General features: G+C 40.1%; 1 protein-coding gene across 5 annotated transcripts in view; it reads right to left on the reverse strand.

Moving 5' to 3' along the window:
* The window catches only part of KIAA0753 (KIAA0753 ortholog), a 64370-nt gene that overhangs the window by 12470 nt on the left and 35460 nt on the right, over nt 1-16440 (reverse strand). For all 5 annotated transcript variants that reach the window (XM_023184469.3, XM_023184467.3, XM_023184470.3 and 2 more), the window contains 6 exons: nt 16065-16154; nt 15738-15827; nt 9268-9346; nt 8125-8208; nt 5066-5251; nt 3879-3960 (listed from right to left, as the gene is read on the reverse strand). In XM_023184469.3, coding sequence (XP_023040237.1) covers nt 3879-3960; nt 5066-5251; nt 8125-8208; nt 9268-9346; nt 15738-15827; nt 16065-16154 — 611 coding nt within the window. The remainder of the gene's footprint in view (nt 1-3878; nt 3961-5065; nt 5252-8124; nt 8209-9267; nt 9347-15737; nt 15828-16064; nt 16155-16440) is intronic.

Consider the following 16440-nt stretch of genomic DNA (forward strand, 5'->3'; position numbering starts at 1 on the left):
AGAACAGTTGGTGTCCACTTTAGAGCCGTCCTAGAGGCCAAGAACCTGAGAGCAAGTTACATGGACATCTCTTCAGCATGATAGGGTTGGCCGGCAGTGCAATGGGAAAACGTTCATTTTCAATGCAAAGGTGAATTTCTATGTTACAAAGAAACCAATGCGGAATCAGTTTTAAGAAATCATGAACTTGCTCTGAGGAAGGTTTCTTAAGAAGGTCTATGAAAAGCCCCAGGCTACACGGCTTCCACTGGGACCCAGCCACACACTCAAGGAGTCTTAAGCAATTGGGTTTTTTAACCTTTAAATGCTTTGATTACTGAAGAAGAAGAAAAAAAAACCACTCACACCTGAACACTTAATTAGTTGATTTAATTTGTCTCTGGGCAATGCTGAAAAAATCTGCATGATGATAGTCAAAACATTAATTTATTAACTATAACTTGCAGGCTTGACAGCTCTTCTGAGTTTCAGATTATTTATAATTTTAAATGTATTTCAAGTGTAGGAAGAAAATTTGTCCTTCTCTGAAGTAGGGAGCATCTATATGTCAAGCGACTTGGGTCACATTTACATGCTTATGATTTCTTGCTGTCAGACAGAAGTATGACATCAGTCAGCTTTTGTAAAACTATTACTGAGAGTGCAATCCAATTTTCAATTGTTCTCAGAGGGGATAAGAGACATAGATACTGCACAACGCAAAGATCACTTTAAATTGGGTTTTGTGATGAAGTTAAACAAACAGAACAACCAGAAACGAGACTTACAACAATTCCATGATTCCAGAATGTGTTCAAAACCTCATTTCAGTTCTTAGTGTCCTAGAGAGCTCCTTTTAAATGCATACCTAGACTCTGGGCAGAGTCACAGATAGTGACTAATAATTTAAATCATCCTTGAAAACAGAGAACACTAAGTTCTCTGTCAGACTGTCTTCTACATGATGCAACCTAACTTTGTGGCCAGTGGCCAAACCATCAGGGAAACGAATTGCCCTCCAACACTTTCCTTTCCTCTGCTTCCACACAGAAAGATGCTAAAATGCCCAGGGCTGACTCAACAATGATGAAAAGGGCCCTTGCCGGGCCAGTCCCGTTCTAGGCACGGCGAGGAACACACAATGACAAACTCTCTGCTTTCAAAGAATCCGTGGCTTAGTTGAGAGACCAGACCCCTTCACAAATACCTTGAACACATGGTAGGACATGCCAGAAAGTGCTATGGGCGTTCACGGGCCAGTAAGGGAGCTAAGTTGCAGTGCAGAGATGCCAGGGAAAGCACAGGCTGAGTAGGATTATTGAGCCCAGCCTTGAAGAATGGCTTGACTATTATATGAGGATGAAAATGGAGGCTGGAGGAGGATTGAGGGGAAGAGAGAACAACAGGAGCAAAGCACAGAGCACTTGAAAATAGAGAGCACACAAAAGGTAACACATTAGTGTTTTGTTTAGATGGCTCATCTTTTGGTCAGAATTTGAGAGGGACAGTACTTTTTCTAACACAATACCTCAAAGCCCTATTTTACATGATGACATGTGACACAGGCTGCTGTGGTAAACCTTCCATCCCCCATTGCCTTTTGTCTTCATGAGGGTAGTACTCAGGGCGCTTACATTCCTTAGAGGTAATGTTTAACCACACTTTATTCTCCTCCTTTTCTTGAGTAAGGCAGTAACTGATAAGCACAAGTCAAACAGAATTTGAGTAACATTTCCCAGCCAAAGTGGTGACAATAACCGAGCCATTGCAGCCCAAATACATATGTATACATTTTGAAAAGTGGAGGAGAAAAGCAAAAGTCTTTTCAGTAAGTGGAACAAGAACACATGGACATCCATTAGGAAAAAATAAAATGAACCCCAACCTCTACCTCAAATCATAGGCAAACTTTTATGCAAGATCAATCATAGACCTACACATAAAACTAAAATCATAAAGCTTCTAGAAGAAAAGAAGAGACTCTATTCTCCACTTAGGAGTAGGTAAAGGTTTCTTATGCCATAGAAAGCAAAAACCACTCAAGAAAGAATTGATAAGTTAGACTTCATCAAAATTAAAAATGTCTGTTCATAATAAAACATTTTGGAAATAAGCAGCTGAGCCCATTTTTTTTCCACGGGAAAAAAATTGTTTGTAAAACCACTATCTGAGTAGACTGGTGGCTGCCAGGGTGGGAGAAAGAAGAACGGGGAGTGATGAAAATGTTCTAGAATTAGTTGCACAACTATGCAAATATACTAAAAAGGAAAGAATTGTACAGTTTAAAAAGGTGAGATTTAAGTATGTAAATTATCTCCTTAAAATTATTTTAGAGAAACAACAAAACAAACAAAAACATGTATGTGGAAAAGAACTTGTACCCAGAATACATAAAGAAGTTCTATAAACTCAAAAAGACAAGCAACCCCCCCAAAAAAACTGATAAAAGATTCTGGACGCTTCACAAGGGAAGATATACAAATGCCTAATAATCACCTGAAAAGGGGCCAGGTGAGAGGGCTCACGCCTGTAATCCCAGCACTTTGAGAGGCTGGGCACGGTGGCTTACACTTGGAATCCCAGCACTTTGGGAGGCCAAGGTGGGTGGGTCACCTGAAGGCAACACGGTAAAACCCTGGCCAACAGGCAAAACCCTGTCTCTACTGATGATAAAAAAAATTAGCTGGGCGTGGTGGCGCACACCTGTAGTCCCAGCTACTTGGGAAGCTGATGCAACGAGAATCACTTGAACTCAGGAGGTGGAGGTTGTGGTGAGCCGAGATTGTACCACTGCACTCCAGCCTGGGGAACAGAGTGAACCTGTGTCTCCAGGAAAAAAAAAAAAAAAAAAAAAAAAAATCACTTGAAAAGGTTCTAAATATAATTATTCACCTTCACCAGGATGGTTACCACGAAAAAGACTGATGACACCAAATGTTGGCAAGGATGTAGGAAACTGGAACAAGGTTGCTTTGGTAAAGATTTGTCAATTTTTTATAAAGTTAAACACAAACTAATTTTATGATCTGGCAAGTTTGCTATTAGGTATTTATCCAAGATAAAAACTTAAGATATACACACAGATTATACACATGAATACATTCATAGCAGATTTATTCCTAATAGCCCAAAATTTAGGAGCTGAAAGAAACAAGGAATAGATCCTTTCCTGGAGCCTCCAGAATGAACTTGCCAACACCCTCATTTCAATCCCCCTAGAACTATCGGAGAATCAATTTGTGCTTTAAGCCACCAAATATGTAGCTTAAACTTGTTACAAACTTAAATTTGTTAATAACAGCAACAGGAAATAAGAAACACAGATTTAATATATTTATGACACAAATATCATACTTATAAAACACTATGGTGAATGAAAGAAGTCTAGGCAAAAGGGTACACGTCATATGACTGCATTTATATGAAGCTCTAGACAGTCAAAGCTAACTCAGAAAGCACAGTGGTTGCCTACGTGGCGGGGCATGAGGGAACTTTCTGAGGTGATATGTTCCATGTCTTGATAGGGGTTTACATAACAGACATGTTATCCAGTTGTCAAAAACCACCAAATAGCACAGTTAGGATCTGTGCATTTTATCATCTGTAAATTTTATCTTGAAAAAAAAGAGCCATAAGTAAATATTAAACTCTAGTTGATAATAAGCACACTTTAGGGGTAAAGTGTGCTACTATCTGCAACTTCGAAATGCAAAGGTAACATGAACTGATGGATGGATAGAGGGATAAACAGATACGTGACAAAGCAAAGAGAGTGAAATGTTAATTGTAGAATCTAGAAGGTGAATATATGAGTGTTTATTTTACAAGTTTTTCAATTTTCTGTATGTTTGAAATTTTTCAGAATAAAATGTTAGGGGAAACATGGGGGAAACACGCACCATTGTTTTCTTCCTGCATCCAGAGACGAGGATCAGCATATGCAATTTTATTATATCTTTGACGAACGGACTCCTGGTATTTCTTTAAAAAAAAGAAAAAAGTTTAATTTATGAGAAGAAATGAGCTTCATTACAAACCAGAACTGGTAAAGATGTAAAAGTTCAGCAGAAACAACCGATACTGACGTATTGCCAGACATGGGCATCTGTCAGGCTAGGAAGTAATTAGCTCACGAGACAAAGTCTAAAATAAAATGAAGCAATTAGCATAAAGGCAGTCTAGCCCAGCAATGGCCACCAGAAGCTGCTGCAGTGAGGAGATGTTCTGTAAGTGCCCTGTCCAATACAGTAGCCACTAACTACTGACTCCTTAGAGTGTGTTTAATTTTCATTAATTTGCATTTTAATACGTGCCTGTGGCTAGTGGCTACTGTTTTGAGCACCCCAGGCCTAGACAACTATTGCCAAGGGGAGATTTCAAGACTGGGGTAAACTGCATTCTTGAAACTTTCAAATCTCCCCCCAGAAAAATTGTTTTTCCTCTAATGTTTCTATTTAGCAGCAAAGCAGAAATTAGATTTAATCATGGTGCAATGAAAAAGAAAATGCTGAATTGAGAGTCAGGAGACCTGGATTCTTGTTCTGGCTTTGCCAGGATTTTTTTGTGACCTTGGCCATGTCACTTACTTCCTTATTGTACCTCATTCTCCTGCACTGAATAATCCAGAGGTTAGAGTGGGTGAAGCAGTATCAAGGAAACTGAAGAAGAAAAAATTATCTGTGATCTGACAGGATCACACTACAGCTGGGAAGAGGAGGCAACTGAATAGTACGTACAAGCTGACAGATGCAAAAGTCTATGATTCCATTTGTGGGCCCGGGCCCCGGTCTCAGAGTTTCTGGAATTACACATCAGTGATATCAGGGGGATAATAACAATGGTCACTTACTGGATTACATGGCAAGCAGTGTGCTGAATCCTCTATGCCTCTTTTTATCCTTAAAACTCCCTACTTATCAGAGGGGTTGACAATACCAAGGTCATACAGTTAGTTGGCAATAGAGCAGGGATTTAAAACTGGGACTGTGTGACTCTGACAGACGAAGCTGCAGAGGCATGAGGAGAAACTGCACTTGGCAGAAGCCAGCCCCTAGCGGCGAACCAGACCCGGGGCCCCAGACCTTACTTCCATCTCTTCCATTCTGCGCATCATGATCTCCAGATCTGGGCTATCCTTGCTGTCCTCAATGGTGGCTAAGGTTTCAGACCCCAAGATCTTAGCATGAGTCACAGCCCAGAGCTCATGGGCAGACTCTTCCAAAAAATCATCAAGCCGACGAATGTTGTTGGATTCAAAATCAACAGCGGCAACCTACAAGATGGGGTGGGGAGGGGAGGAGAGGTGTGGGGTGGATTAAGGGTGGGAAGGCAATATAATGCAAACAGAAAAACATGAAAATTATTGTTAATCATAAACCAACAGCACACAGATCCAAATGGCAGCGTTTCTACGGTAAAACAAGATTCTCCTAAGTCAGTAAGTATCAAAAGCAATAACATCAGAACGATTTTTATCAGTCATTTAAATGATAGCATTAACCAAGTAATACCATGACTGTCCATGTAAATTATCATTATCATCTGTTTTTCCAGTTGGTAGAACAAATACCTTCTTTTTGCTACATTCAGGAGAATGTCCAATATTTTACAGGCCACACATTCCAGAGGATGTAATGATTCTCTTTTGGTGAAGTGCTTCTGTGAAAATGTCTGTTCGTATGACATCACGAAGTTCAGGATTCTTTGTCTTTGAAACTCCGTATCTATCATCTGGGAGAGCTATACCAGCCTTTCTTGACCTGCTATGTTGTACATTCAAAAAGCACTTTCCAGTTTCCAAAGCAATTTTACATGCTCTGTATTTCTCTTGATTTGAATACATGTTTATAATCAGCCCTGAAAGAGGCTTTTGCAAAGAATGTTTGCTGGGGGAATTAATTATATCAGGCAATAGGATGAAATATTTCTAGAATTAAATTCCGGTTCTGCCCACTCATAAGCCTGCAACTTTGGGCAAGTTTACTCGACCTCTGGGGGCCTCAATCCTCTCATGTGTAATATGGAAATAATCTTATATTTCAGAGCTGTAGGGATTTCATAAGAGCTTGCATGTTGAGACACTTAGCATAGTGCTGGGCATGAAATAAGACACTCAATGAATGGTTACAGCTACAGCAATTTAAGAAACCTTTAATGATTCACAGATGAAAATGTTAATGGCCAATAAAGATATGAAAAAATGTCCAACCTTTGTCAAAGTTAAAGAAATAAAAATCAAACTCAATAACCAATATAATAAAATTACAAAAAAATCAGAGACAACCAATAATGCTTGCATGTATATATTTTCCATCTATAAAGAATGGACCACCAAAAATACTATGTCCCATTAGAAAAGATAAGGAAGGTCTCAATGCAATGATACAAAAAGAGCACAAAAATATATTATAAATAAAGAAGCAGAGTATAGAGCAGCATACGGCACCTGCTTGTGGGGAGGTGTAACTTTTCATATACTTCTTCTGAATTATTTAAAATTTTGGCCATATGCATGTATAACTTTTAATTCTAACATAACTCATACATTTTGGAAAAATATATACTTCATGTGCAAGTTTAGTTAATGACAATAGTAGCAGCAATAGACAGATATGTTACAATGGTACCTTTACAAGAGCTTCTTCTGGATATGAGAGAAAATCTTGCCTATAAGTAAATCTACAGGAGCTGTATTTTACTTGCAAATGTCTCCTCCATTTTAAAGATGAGAATACTCAGAATTTGTGTTCGAGGTCTCCCAGCTTTTGTAAGTTAACACAGTAAAAACAGTTTTCTCCTTCACCATGCCAACTTTGATGAGTTTGTTTGCTTTTGTTTGTTTTCATTCAGTTTGTAAACACTGACTCTTGACGGTGCTGCCTGGAATACTCTGCAGTGAAGCTGCTATTTAACAGCCCAGCATTCTAAATACTACAGAGTTACTTTTCTGTTTCAATAAATTGTGTTAAACATCATGTAATGCCTACAAAATAATTCTAATATACAAGGCTGATCATTCCTAGTATACTCGAACATGTCTATTTCACTGCCAGCATTCATAATCACTTCATTTTCCTTTCATATTAAAGTGCAGTATGGAGTGGCCTCTCTGGGTTAAATGTTAGCCTCACTATTCCTCTAGAAAAAAAATATATATCATTTAGTGGCCAAGCTGCATAAAACACCAAGCCGTAACACAGTTGAATTTGTAATGGCCAAATGCTGACTTTTAGCTTTCAGTCTTAGAAGCCTCACCTCACATCAGATTATGTCATAAAACCGTGGAACAATAAAGTCATAATCACAGAGATTATGAAAATATGTTACAGCTGAAATATTGCTTAATAATCAGAATAGGGACACATTCTTGGAATCTACCTTCCTCCTGTCCCTAAGGTCACTGGGCCAATGGAGCTTCATTCCAATTTCCTTCTGCTCTGAAACCTAAGAAGGAAGTTGGAATGAAGCTTCCTTTCCTTGCTCTGGGCAATTAAAGCCATAAATATCTTTCTAAACTCTACAAAGATTGAATGGATGCAACTTGCACTTTCTGCTCTGCAGCTCTAAGTCTAGGCAAGGCAGAAACACTTCTACAAATATTAAAAACAGGTCCTCCAGAGGAAGAGTACAGAGTGGACAACAAGAAAATGTGTTTTTATTTTTCTCAAATGTTTTCCTTTTTTTCCTGGGCCACCTTTTTCTCTCTACTAGGCCAGATCCTGGTCACATACTAGGCACTCAAAATGCTTGCCTAACAATAAATATTAGGCCCCAAGTATAAATAAAATTAGGACAGTAATGAGTGAAACTAGGCTGAAAGAAAGGAAATGAGGGCAGCCATTCTTCTGCCGCAGGCCATCAACATTCAGGGCCACACAGGGCACCGACACTCTGTGATCCAGAGGGACAGAGCCACTAACACAAACCTGTGGCTCTAAGATTTCTGTGCCCTGTTTGCAAGGCTGATCTAAGTCTAAATACTAAAAATACACTGGAAGAATTAACATGCCAAATGTGAAAAATAATATTCATACTTCTCGAGCAGGATAATCGAGTGTTTGCAAAGTAATCTGTATTTCATTTCCATTACAACTAAAGACATTATCAAGCAATAATACCAGAATGCCAGCACCACACAACGCATACCTCCTGTGCAGGCTGGGCTGTGGCTGTGTTTACCGACGAGCCATCCTTCAAATGAGTATGTGCTTCTGTAGCAGAATTCACTCTCTATTAAAACAGACAAATACATTCATGGAGTATAAAAACTTACAGCTCCTATTAGTACAAATGAATTCTATTACCAGAATAACTTGTGTGGAACGATTCATCAGCTTTAGCTATATTAGACTTTTTGCAGCAATTCCAAGCACTTTGTCTTCATGGAAACAAATGCCACGTATTGATCTTGGCTTTCCAGACTTTTTCTTCCCTCAACTCTGTAAACACTGTCAGAATAGCTGCATGCTTTATGCAAGTCATTCAACTTCTCTGTTCCACAGCTTCCTCAATGATCAAATAAGGAAGTTGAACTACTTGATTTCTTTTCTTTTTTTTTTTTCAGCTAGTCTACAGCTCAAGACTACTTGATTTTTAAGAGTCTTCCTAGTTCTATGCTACTGAGATTTCCATGGACTCTAATACAAATTTAACATTTCTTTAACTAAGAATAGAGAAGTTCAGTGGCCTGTCTAGGGATCCCAAATGTCATTCATCCCATTTAAATTTACAATATTCTTCTGTGGCCTCATCTAGTCATAAACACACGTTTGTTTCTATTTACAGGGTGGATCTACGGGGTCTGGCTATAGAATTGAGCTTACCGCTTATGGGAGGATGGCACAACCTCTTGGTGATACCATCTATAATTTCACCCTCAAGAAAGTACTGGATTGTGCACAAAAGCTGTCCTAACATCTCTCTCCTTTGGAAAAATAGAGCCCATCATTCCAAACCATTGAGGTGAAAAAACACAGCATTCGAGTGAAAGCTGCTATTGGAACACTGACTTCACCAACAGATCTATTTCATTCGGAACAGGGATTACAATCCCAACTTGTTTCCCAAACTAAAATCTCAACTTTCTCAAAAGGAGGACTTTCCCCCTGTCCCTTTATCTCTATCCCTTCTCCACAATGGAGGGCACATCAGTAGTGGGTGGTGGTCTGGGGGTATCTTCCAGCTGCCACAGAGACACTTAGCCCTATAAAGGATCAACGAAACCTCTGTAGCAACTCATTTTAAATCTAGAACTTCCAAAAAGCAAGCAAATGAAATGAACTAGATTACCTGGGCCTTCATCAAGAGAGGCTTCAAACGATCCAGAACTGCCTCCTCTACCTTGTCTGCTAACTGGGTGGCAGAAACACTATTTAGAAATAAAATTGAAAATTAAAATCAAAGGCAATAAAATATCCTATTTTGCATATTTATTTACCACGTCAGGTGAAGGGAGATAAAATGACCATGAGCTTCTCTAACCCTTCATGGCCACACCAATCTCCTGGGGATCTTGTGAAAATGCAGATTCCAATTCAGTTGGTCTGAGTAAGGCCTGAGAGTCTGCATTTCCAACAAGCTCCTAGGTGATGTGACAGTGCTGGTCCTAGGTCTTACTTTACGCACAAAGATTTAGGTAACATCTGAAGTGTGTTAGGCACTGAGTACACTTTAAAAAAATAATGGTTGCCATTAACAGCTAAAGAGGATCGTAAACTGAACAAAAGAAACTAATTTTGTTCCCTCTCCAAATTCTACTAAAACAACCGTAGAGTTAGCTTTACACCCACAAGGATAAAGAAGAAAAAAATGGTGCTGGAAAACAAAGGACAAAAGTGATAACTAACTTAGCTGAACTGAGGAAGTTGACTTCTCCCATCCAAGTACTAACTAGGCCCGACCCTGTTTAGCTTCCGAGATCAGACGAGATCGGGTGCAGTCAGGGTGGTATGCCCATAGACAGGAAGTTGACTTCTAAGGCCAGTAGTGGGAAAAACTAGAACCCACACAATTTGTACTGCTGACTTAACCAGGCACACAACTGGTAGTACCAGGTACATCTAGGCCTGGGCTAAGCTGGGAGGGGGTGGTTTAAAAACTGACGAGAAGAGCCAAATGATGTTTGAGAAATTACACTCCTAGATCCCTTTCCCTACTTCACACAACTGTACAGCTGCCTCTTTCCAACTCTAGGAGAAGTCTAACGGCTCATTCTCTGTGTGAGGGTCTCTTGACTAGGGGCACCCAATCACAGTTGAGGCTGTAGGTACCATACTGAAAAGAGGCGGGGGTCACGTACGCAGGCTGAATGCTGTGTTATGAGACTCACAGCCCCCTTCCCTAGCTCGACTCCTAGGATAGCAACATCCTGATTCTTACTCTCTGGGCCAAAGATCAGAAAACTTCTCTGGACAGTCTGACGCAGGCCAAAGGAAAGACCTGAAGACCAACCTAAGTGTCCTTAATAAATAGTCCAGGTGTTACTTTCATCAGACAGTGCTGGAATAGCCAGATATCCATTAAAGAAAATGAATTTTGATCAGTATTTCATCTCATAAACAAAAATTAATTCTAAATGAATCATAGATAAAAGAATAAATGGTAAAACTATAAAGCACTTAAAGGGAAATATAAGAGAAAATCCTTGAGACCCTAACACAGGCAATGATTTCTTAGCTAGTTCACCAAGAATGACTAACCAGAAAAGAAAAATTGATAAACTGGTCTTAATCAGAATTTAACACTTTTAGTCATCAAAAGACACCATTACGAAGATCTATGGGTGAGCCATAGTATTGCGAGAAAATATCTGCTGCACACATATCTGGCAAGGGGCTCATATCCAGAAAATACAGAGAACTCAAATCAACACTTAAAAAAAACTCTAATGGGCAAAAGACTTGAACAGACACTTCACAATAAGCGCTAGAAAAGGTGCCCAACATCATTCGTCAAGGAAACACAAATGAAAATCACAAGGAGATACCATCACATTCTTACCAGAATCACTAAAAGACTGACAAACTCAATTGTTAGCAAGGATGTGAAACCAGTAGAAACGAATTCGCAGGCACTGCTGATGGGAGTATAAAATGCTGCTACTCTGGAAAATGTATATGGCTCGTTTAATAAAATTAAACAACTGCCTATCCTATTACCCAGAAATTATACTCCTAGGCATTTACCCAAGAGAAATGAAAGCATATATCTACAAAAAGCCTTGTGCAAGAATGTCTGTAACAGCTTGATTCATACTAACTATAAATGGGAAAGCCCAAATGTCAATTCATAAGAGAATGAACAAACAGAATGTGGTGTATTCCCACAGTGGACTACTACTCTGCACTAAAATGGATGAACTATGCTGATGCACACACAACGTGGATGAATTGCAAACATTTTCTTGAGCAAAAGAAGCCAGACACAATGGGGTAGATCTTGATAATTCTACTCATATAAAGTCTGAACAGGCAAAGCTACTTACAGTAAAAGAAATCAAAGCAGCTGCCTCTGTGAGGGATGGGGGTGTGGAGTAGAGAACGACCAAGAAGGACATGTGGGAACTTTCTAGGTTGAAGTACAAATTATCTATCTTGATTAGTGTTTTGGTTACCCAGGGACATACATTTGTCAAAATTCATCGAACTGTACCTTTAAGTTCTTTGCATTTTACTATATGTAAATTATACCACAATAGAAACAATTATTTAAAAAACTAAAATACAAATGGCAACCCACATACTCTGTTTCTGATCAGTAATCACTCCCCCTACATTTAAACATGAGAAGATAGCCAAGATTACTAGGTATCTGAGGAAGGAAAGAAAAAGATTATGTAGGTCAAAAGGCAGGGGAAACGTGTAAATATACTCAGAAAGAGAACAGCACTGTATCCATAAAGAAGGACATGAGACTACTGAGTAAGATATTTGGAGAATATAACAGCGCTCTCAACATTTTTTAAATTTTAAAACTTAAACACTGTAGCAGAAATCACAAGCTCAACAGGTTAAATGTTAAAGTTGGAGGAAATCTCCTACTGAGGGAAGGTAGGGGTGGAGGCAGAAGAGGAGAAAGAGAGAAAGAAAACAGGAAGAAACAGATAAGAAGATCAGAGGACCAATCAAGGAAGTCCAACATCAAAGAACAGGAGTTTCAGAAAGAATAGAGAAAACAGAGACAAGAAAAAGAAAAAGTACAAAACAAAGCACGAAAACTTCTCAGAATTAAAGGAAATAAACTGCCAGACTGAAAGGTCTACTGATGAATGAAAACACACCCATAATAAGTCCTATCATTATGAATTTGAGCTACCCAGGGGAGAAAGCAGAGTCTGTGAGTCTCTAGAGAAGGATCAAAAGCAATTCCGATTTCTCATTGGAAACAAGTCAATGAGCAGAAATGCTCAGATTTTTGCTTCTGAAGAGGTTGAAAAAATGTACTTTTCCCTCTTCTTCCTGTTAATTACAACTAAGAATCCTGGACATTAAATATACGCACACCTAAGAGGATTTGGAGAGAAGTAGAGAAGGCACATCACCTCAGGACACTGGGACCAAAAGAATGACAGAGCAGTGAGCTCTGGGATTTCTCTTTGCCTCATATATCCCAGAGTAGGTAACGGAGAAGCCAGCAAGCCAAACACCAATAGGCACAGACAAAAAAGAAGTCTCCAATGCAAATAAAGCCTGCTCACTCTATCAAAAGTACCGAGAAAGGGGCAGTCTAGAACGATGGAAAACTTAGAAAATAACTGCTTGACTGCAGCCAAACACTGCAGAAAAACCCATGGCCACATGCCAGCAAAGACTGAGTGGAGAGCAAACAAGTACATGCAAAGATGTTCAGAGGTCACTATACGCCCATGAAAACGCCTACAGGAAAGCAGAATGACACCACCATGTGTGGGCAGAAATGCAGAACAACTGGATCCCTCCAACACTGCTGGTGGGAACAGACAGAGCCGCTCTGGAAAACAGGATGGCAGTTTGGAAGAAAACAAAACAAAACACCACTAGCACACAACCCAGCAACTGCCCTCTGGGCATTTACCCAGGAAAAAAGGAAAACTTACGTTCACACAAATACGTGTACACAACTGTTACAGAAACTGTATGCGTAATAGCCCCACACTGGAAAGAACTCAGGTGTTCTTTTTTTTTTTTGAGACAGGGTCTTGCTCTGTTGCCCAGGCTGGAGTGCAGCGGCATGACCGTGGCTCACTGCAGCCTCGACTTCCCAGGATCAAGTGATTCTCCCACTTCGGCCTCCCAAATAGCTGGGACCACAGGCTCAGGTGTTCTTGAAGAGGTACATGGTTAAACTATGGTTTGTTTGTATCCACACCATGAATACTACTCAGCAACAAAAAGGGATGAACCACTGATACATGTGATGAGCTCCACGAATTCCCAGAGAATGATGTAAAGAAAAGAAGTCCCCAAAAGTTACATACTACACAAGTCCACTTATAATAACACTCTTGAAATAACAAAATTATAGACAAGGAGAGCAGAGGAATGGTTGCCAGGAGATATTTAGCCAAGCAGTGAATGGGGGTAGGAGAGAAGAGGGTGTGGAAACATGAGGGCTCCTTGCGGGTGGGAAGGTTCTGTATCTGGACTATGCCAATGTTAATATCCTGGTTGTAGTACTGGGATGTATTTTCCCAAGAGGCTACCATTTGGGGAAACTGGGTCTTCGTGTGACTCTATGAATACCTCACAGTAAGAAAGTTTAATTAAAAATTTCCAATAAAAATAATCTTCTATACCCAGTAAGGCTACCAGCAAATATGAGAGTAGTAAGGTTTATCAGCAAACAAAGACATTTTCAGACTTGAAAGGTCTGAAAGGATTTATTCCCATTATCCTTTCTCAAGAAGCTAAATTAAGCAGAGTGTGGTGCCCTATGCCTAATCCCAGCACTCTGGGAGGCCAAGGCAGGAGGATCGCTTGAGCCCAGGAGTTCAAGACCAGCCTGGGCAACATAGTGAGACCTTGTCTCTAATGAAAAAAAAAAAAAAAAGAAGCAGTTACATTAGCACGTGCTCCATCAAAACAAGCAAGTAAACTGAAGAAGATTACAACACAATATGGGAAATGGGAGGTCTAAGCCTAGATTCCTGGCTTGTCTTGCCTTTTTGCTGATGAAGTTTCTGCTACTCCCTGCAGACCTGCTGTCTGCTAAGGATACTCATCCCATCCCCACAGTAGCTGACCAGAAAGAGCTGAGAAGCCGTGTGTTACAGCACAGCCCCTCTCCTGACAAGGCTTCCTCCCGAAGTCCAATGGACCTGGCTCACCGACAAGCCCTCCAGATGGAGGACGCCCTGTGTGTGCAGGACTCACTCCTGACCCTGCTCAGTGACCTCCTGAGTAGGGCACCTATAAATTCTCTTGAAAGCACAAATCAGATTAGGATCCAGACTCTGTTCAACCTGTCTTCCCCTAGGAGTCTTCATCTGATACTACCAGCAACACTGCCCCTTTGCATGTTCAGTTAGATTTGTGCCTGTTTCTCAGTTTTCAAAATTAAACAAGATATTGTTAGGGATACACACATAGATGACAGATTTATGAAGAAGACTAATGAAAAAATCAACACAAGAATCAGGACAGTGGCTGCCTCTGGGGGGAAAGGGGATACAACTGAGGAGGGATATGCTGGAAACTTCTGTAGCAGTAGCAATGGTTGATTTCTTGGCTTACGATGGTGGTGCGTGGATGTTCATTCTGTAATATTTTGGATTCCATATGTGCATTTAGTATGTTCTTCTATATGTGTGATATGTTTAATTTTTGAAGTAAAAACACACAGAGGAATAAACGGGACACAGAGGATGAAGCTTTTGCTATATGGCCCAAACGACAAGTGCGTAAGAGTCACAGAGAATCAAATTTCAGCACAGCCTAAGGTCACACCTTCTTAGCTATAAATGACCATGAAATGGATTCCCTCAGACAGTAGTGACGATCCCATCACAGAGGGTGTGTGTAAATACACTGGTCAGTTCTCAGTGGAGATAGTAGAGAGGAGCCAAAAGCATCAGCTCGGGGGAAAAGATCCTTCAAATCCCAAGATTCTGGGATCGTATGACTTCAAGTCTTTACTACAGACAAAAAGTCTTGGCCTTCTAATGATATACCCACAGCCCTTCTAACCTGAGACTGAACACTACATCATGAATGGTGACAGAATGCACACAGGTTTCAGAGAGTATTCTGTTAATGTGACCACAGGGTGAATTACCAGAGTTGGAAAAATGAGGCAATTGCAGCAGCAGCTGGACTAAATCTTTTAACAAGCTTCTTTACACCAATAGTGTCTACAGTTTTGAAAACACTTACGGAGTCAATAGAAAAAGGGAACCGCATTTGAAAACCATAGCCTGCATTCAAGCTAACACGTGAAACTAAAGTAGCTATATGTTGACTCACATGAGCAGAATATGTATATGCATCATACTAATCTTCTGCCCTTGGAAGGGCTGACATCTGGCTAGAGAAAAGTACCTTTGAGGGCAGTCCAAACAAATACACATAAGACTCGGATCTTTCAGACAGAACTTCTTCACAATTACATTTTTTTTTTTTCAGTTCTCCTCCAAACTCCACACAAAACAGGCATTTCCTAGCAAAAAATATGGTATAATATACAGGTAGACAAGCAAGTATTCATTCATTCCAGGTTGGCTGCTAGATCTCGATCCATAAGAACAGGCAAACATCCACTATTCTTCCTAAGAAGGAAACACATACCTCAATTTTTGGAGTCTATCCATTTCTTCGGCTTTGAGCTCATTCAGTTCCTTTGTTCTTCTAGAAGTTTCAGCATCAAGCCAGTCAAGCCTAGAGAACAGTATCAAGAGTCACCCCAACTCACCTCAAGGCAGAGTAAGGACTTCCCTGAGCTCCAGTCTTGGCTCCCCACTTGGCTTCTTAAGTGACTTCACAGTCTTTTAAGGAGGCAGAAAGCCAATACACATAAGAAGTGTAGCTAGGCCTACATAATCTCTATTTATCATAATGTATAGAGATGTAGAACAGGCCTGCTTACCTTTTCCTGCCTCAGGAGCAAATATTTACCTCTGTTTTTGCATGTTGTCAATTTCCTTGGCTTTTAATTCTTCTAGTTCCTTTAATCTTTTGGAAGTTTCAGCATCAAGCCAAGCGAGCCTAGCAGACAGTCAAGAGTCAAACCAATTCTGCCTCGACACTGCAGAGTGCCATCATCACAGAAACAGACCAGAAGTCAGGACCCCCCCAGAGCACCAATCCTGGCTCTATGAAGGTACTCAGTAGGTAACATAACCTCTCCGTACCCCTAAAGCTCTCCAGAACGTGTTCCAGGTCGAAAAACATTGATGCACAACGCAATGAGAACCTGTCTCAAGGTTCTCAGGAAAACTAGCTATCACTTGTACTTAGGGTTTCTTATTAGACTCAAACAAAACCCTTGCTA

This window comes from Piliocolobus tephrosceles, chromosome 16 (genome assembly GCF_002776525.5).
Source record: "Piliocolobus tephrosceles isolate RC106 chromosome 16, ASM277652v3, whole genome shotgun sequence".
Classification (NCBI taxonomy): domain Eukaryota; kingdom Metazoa; phylum Chordata; class Mammalia; order Primates; family Cercopithecidae; genus Piliocolobus; species Piliocolobus tephrosceles.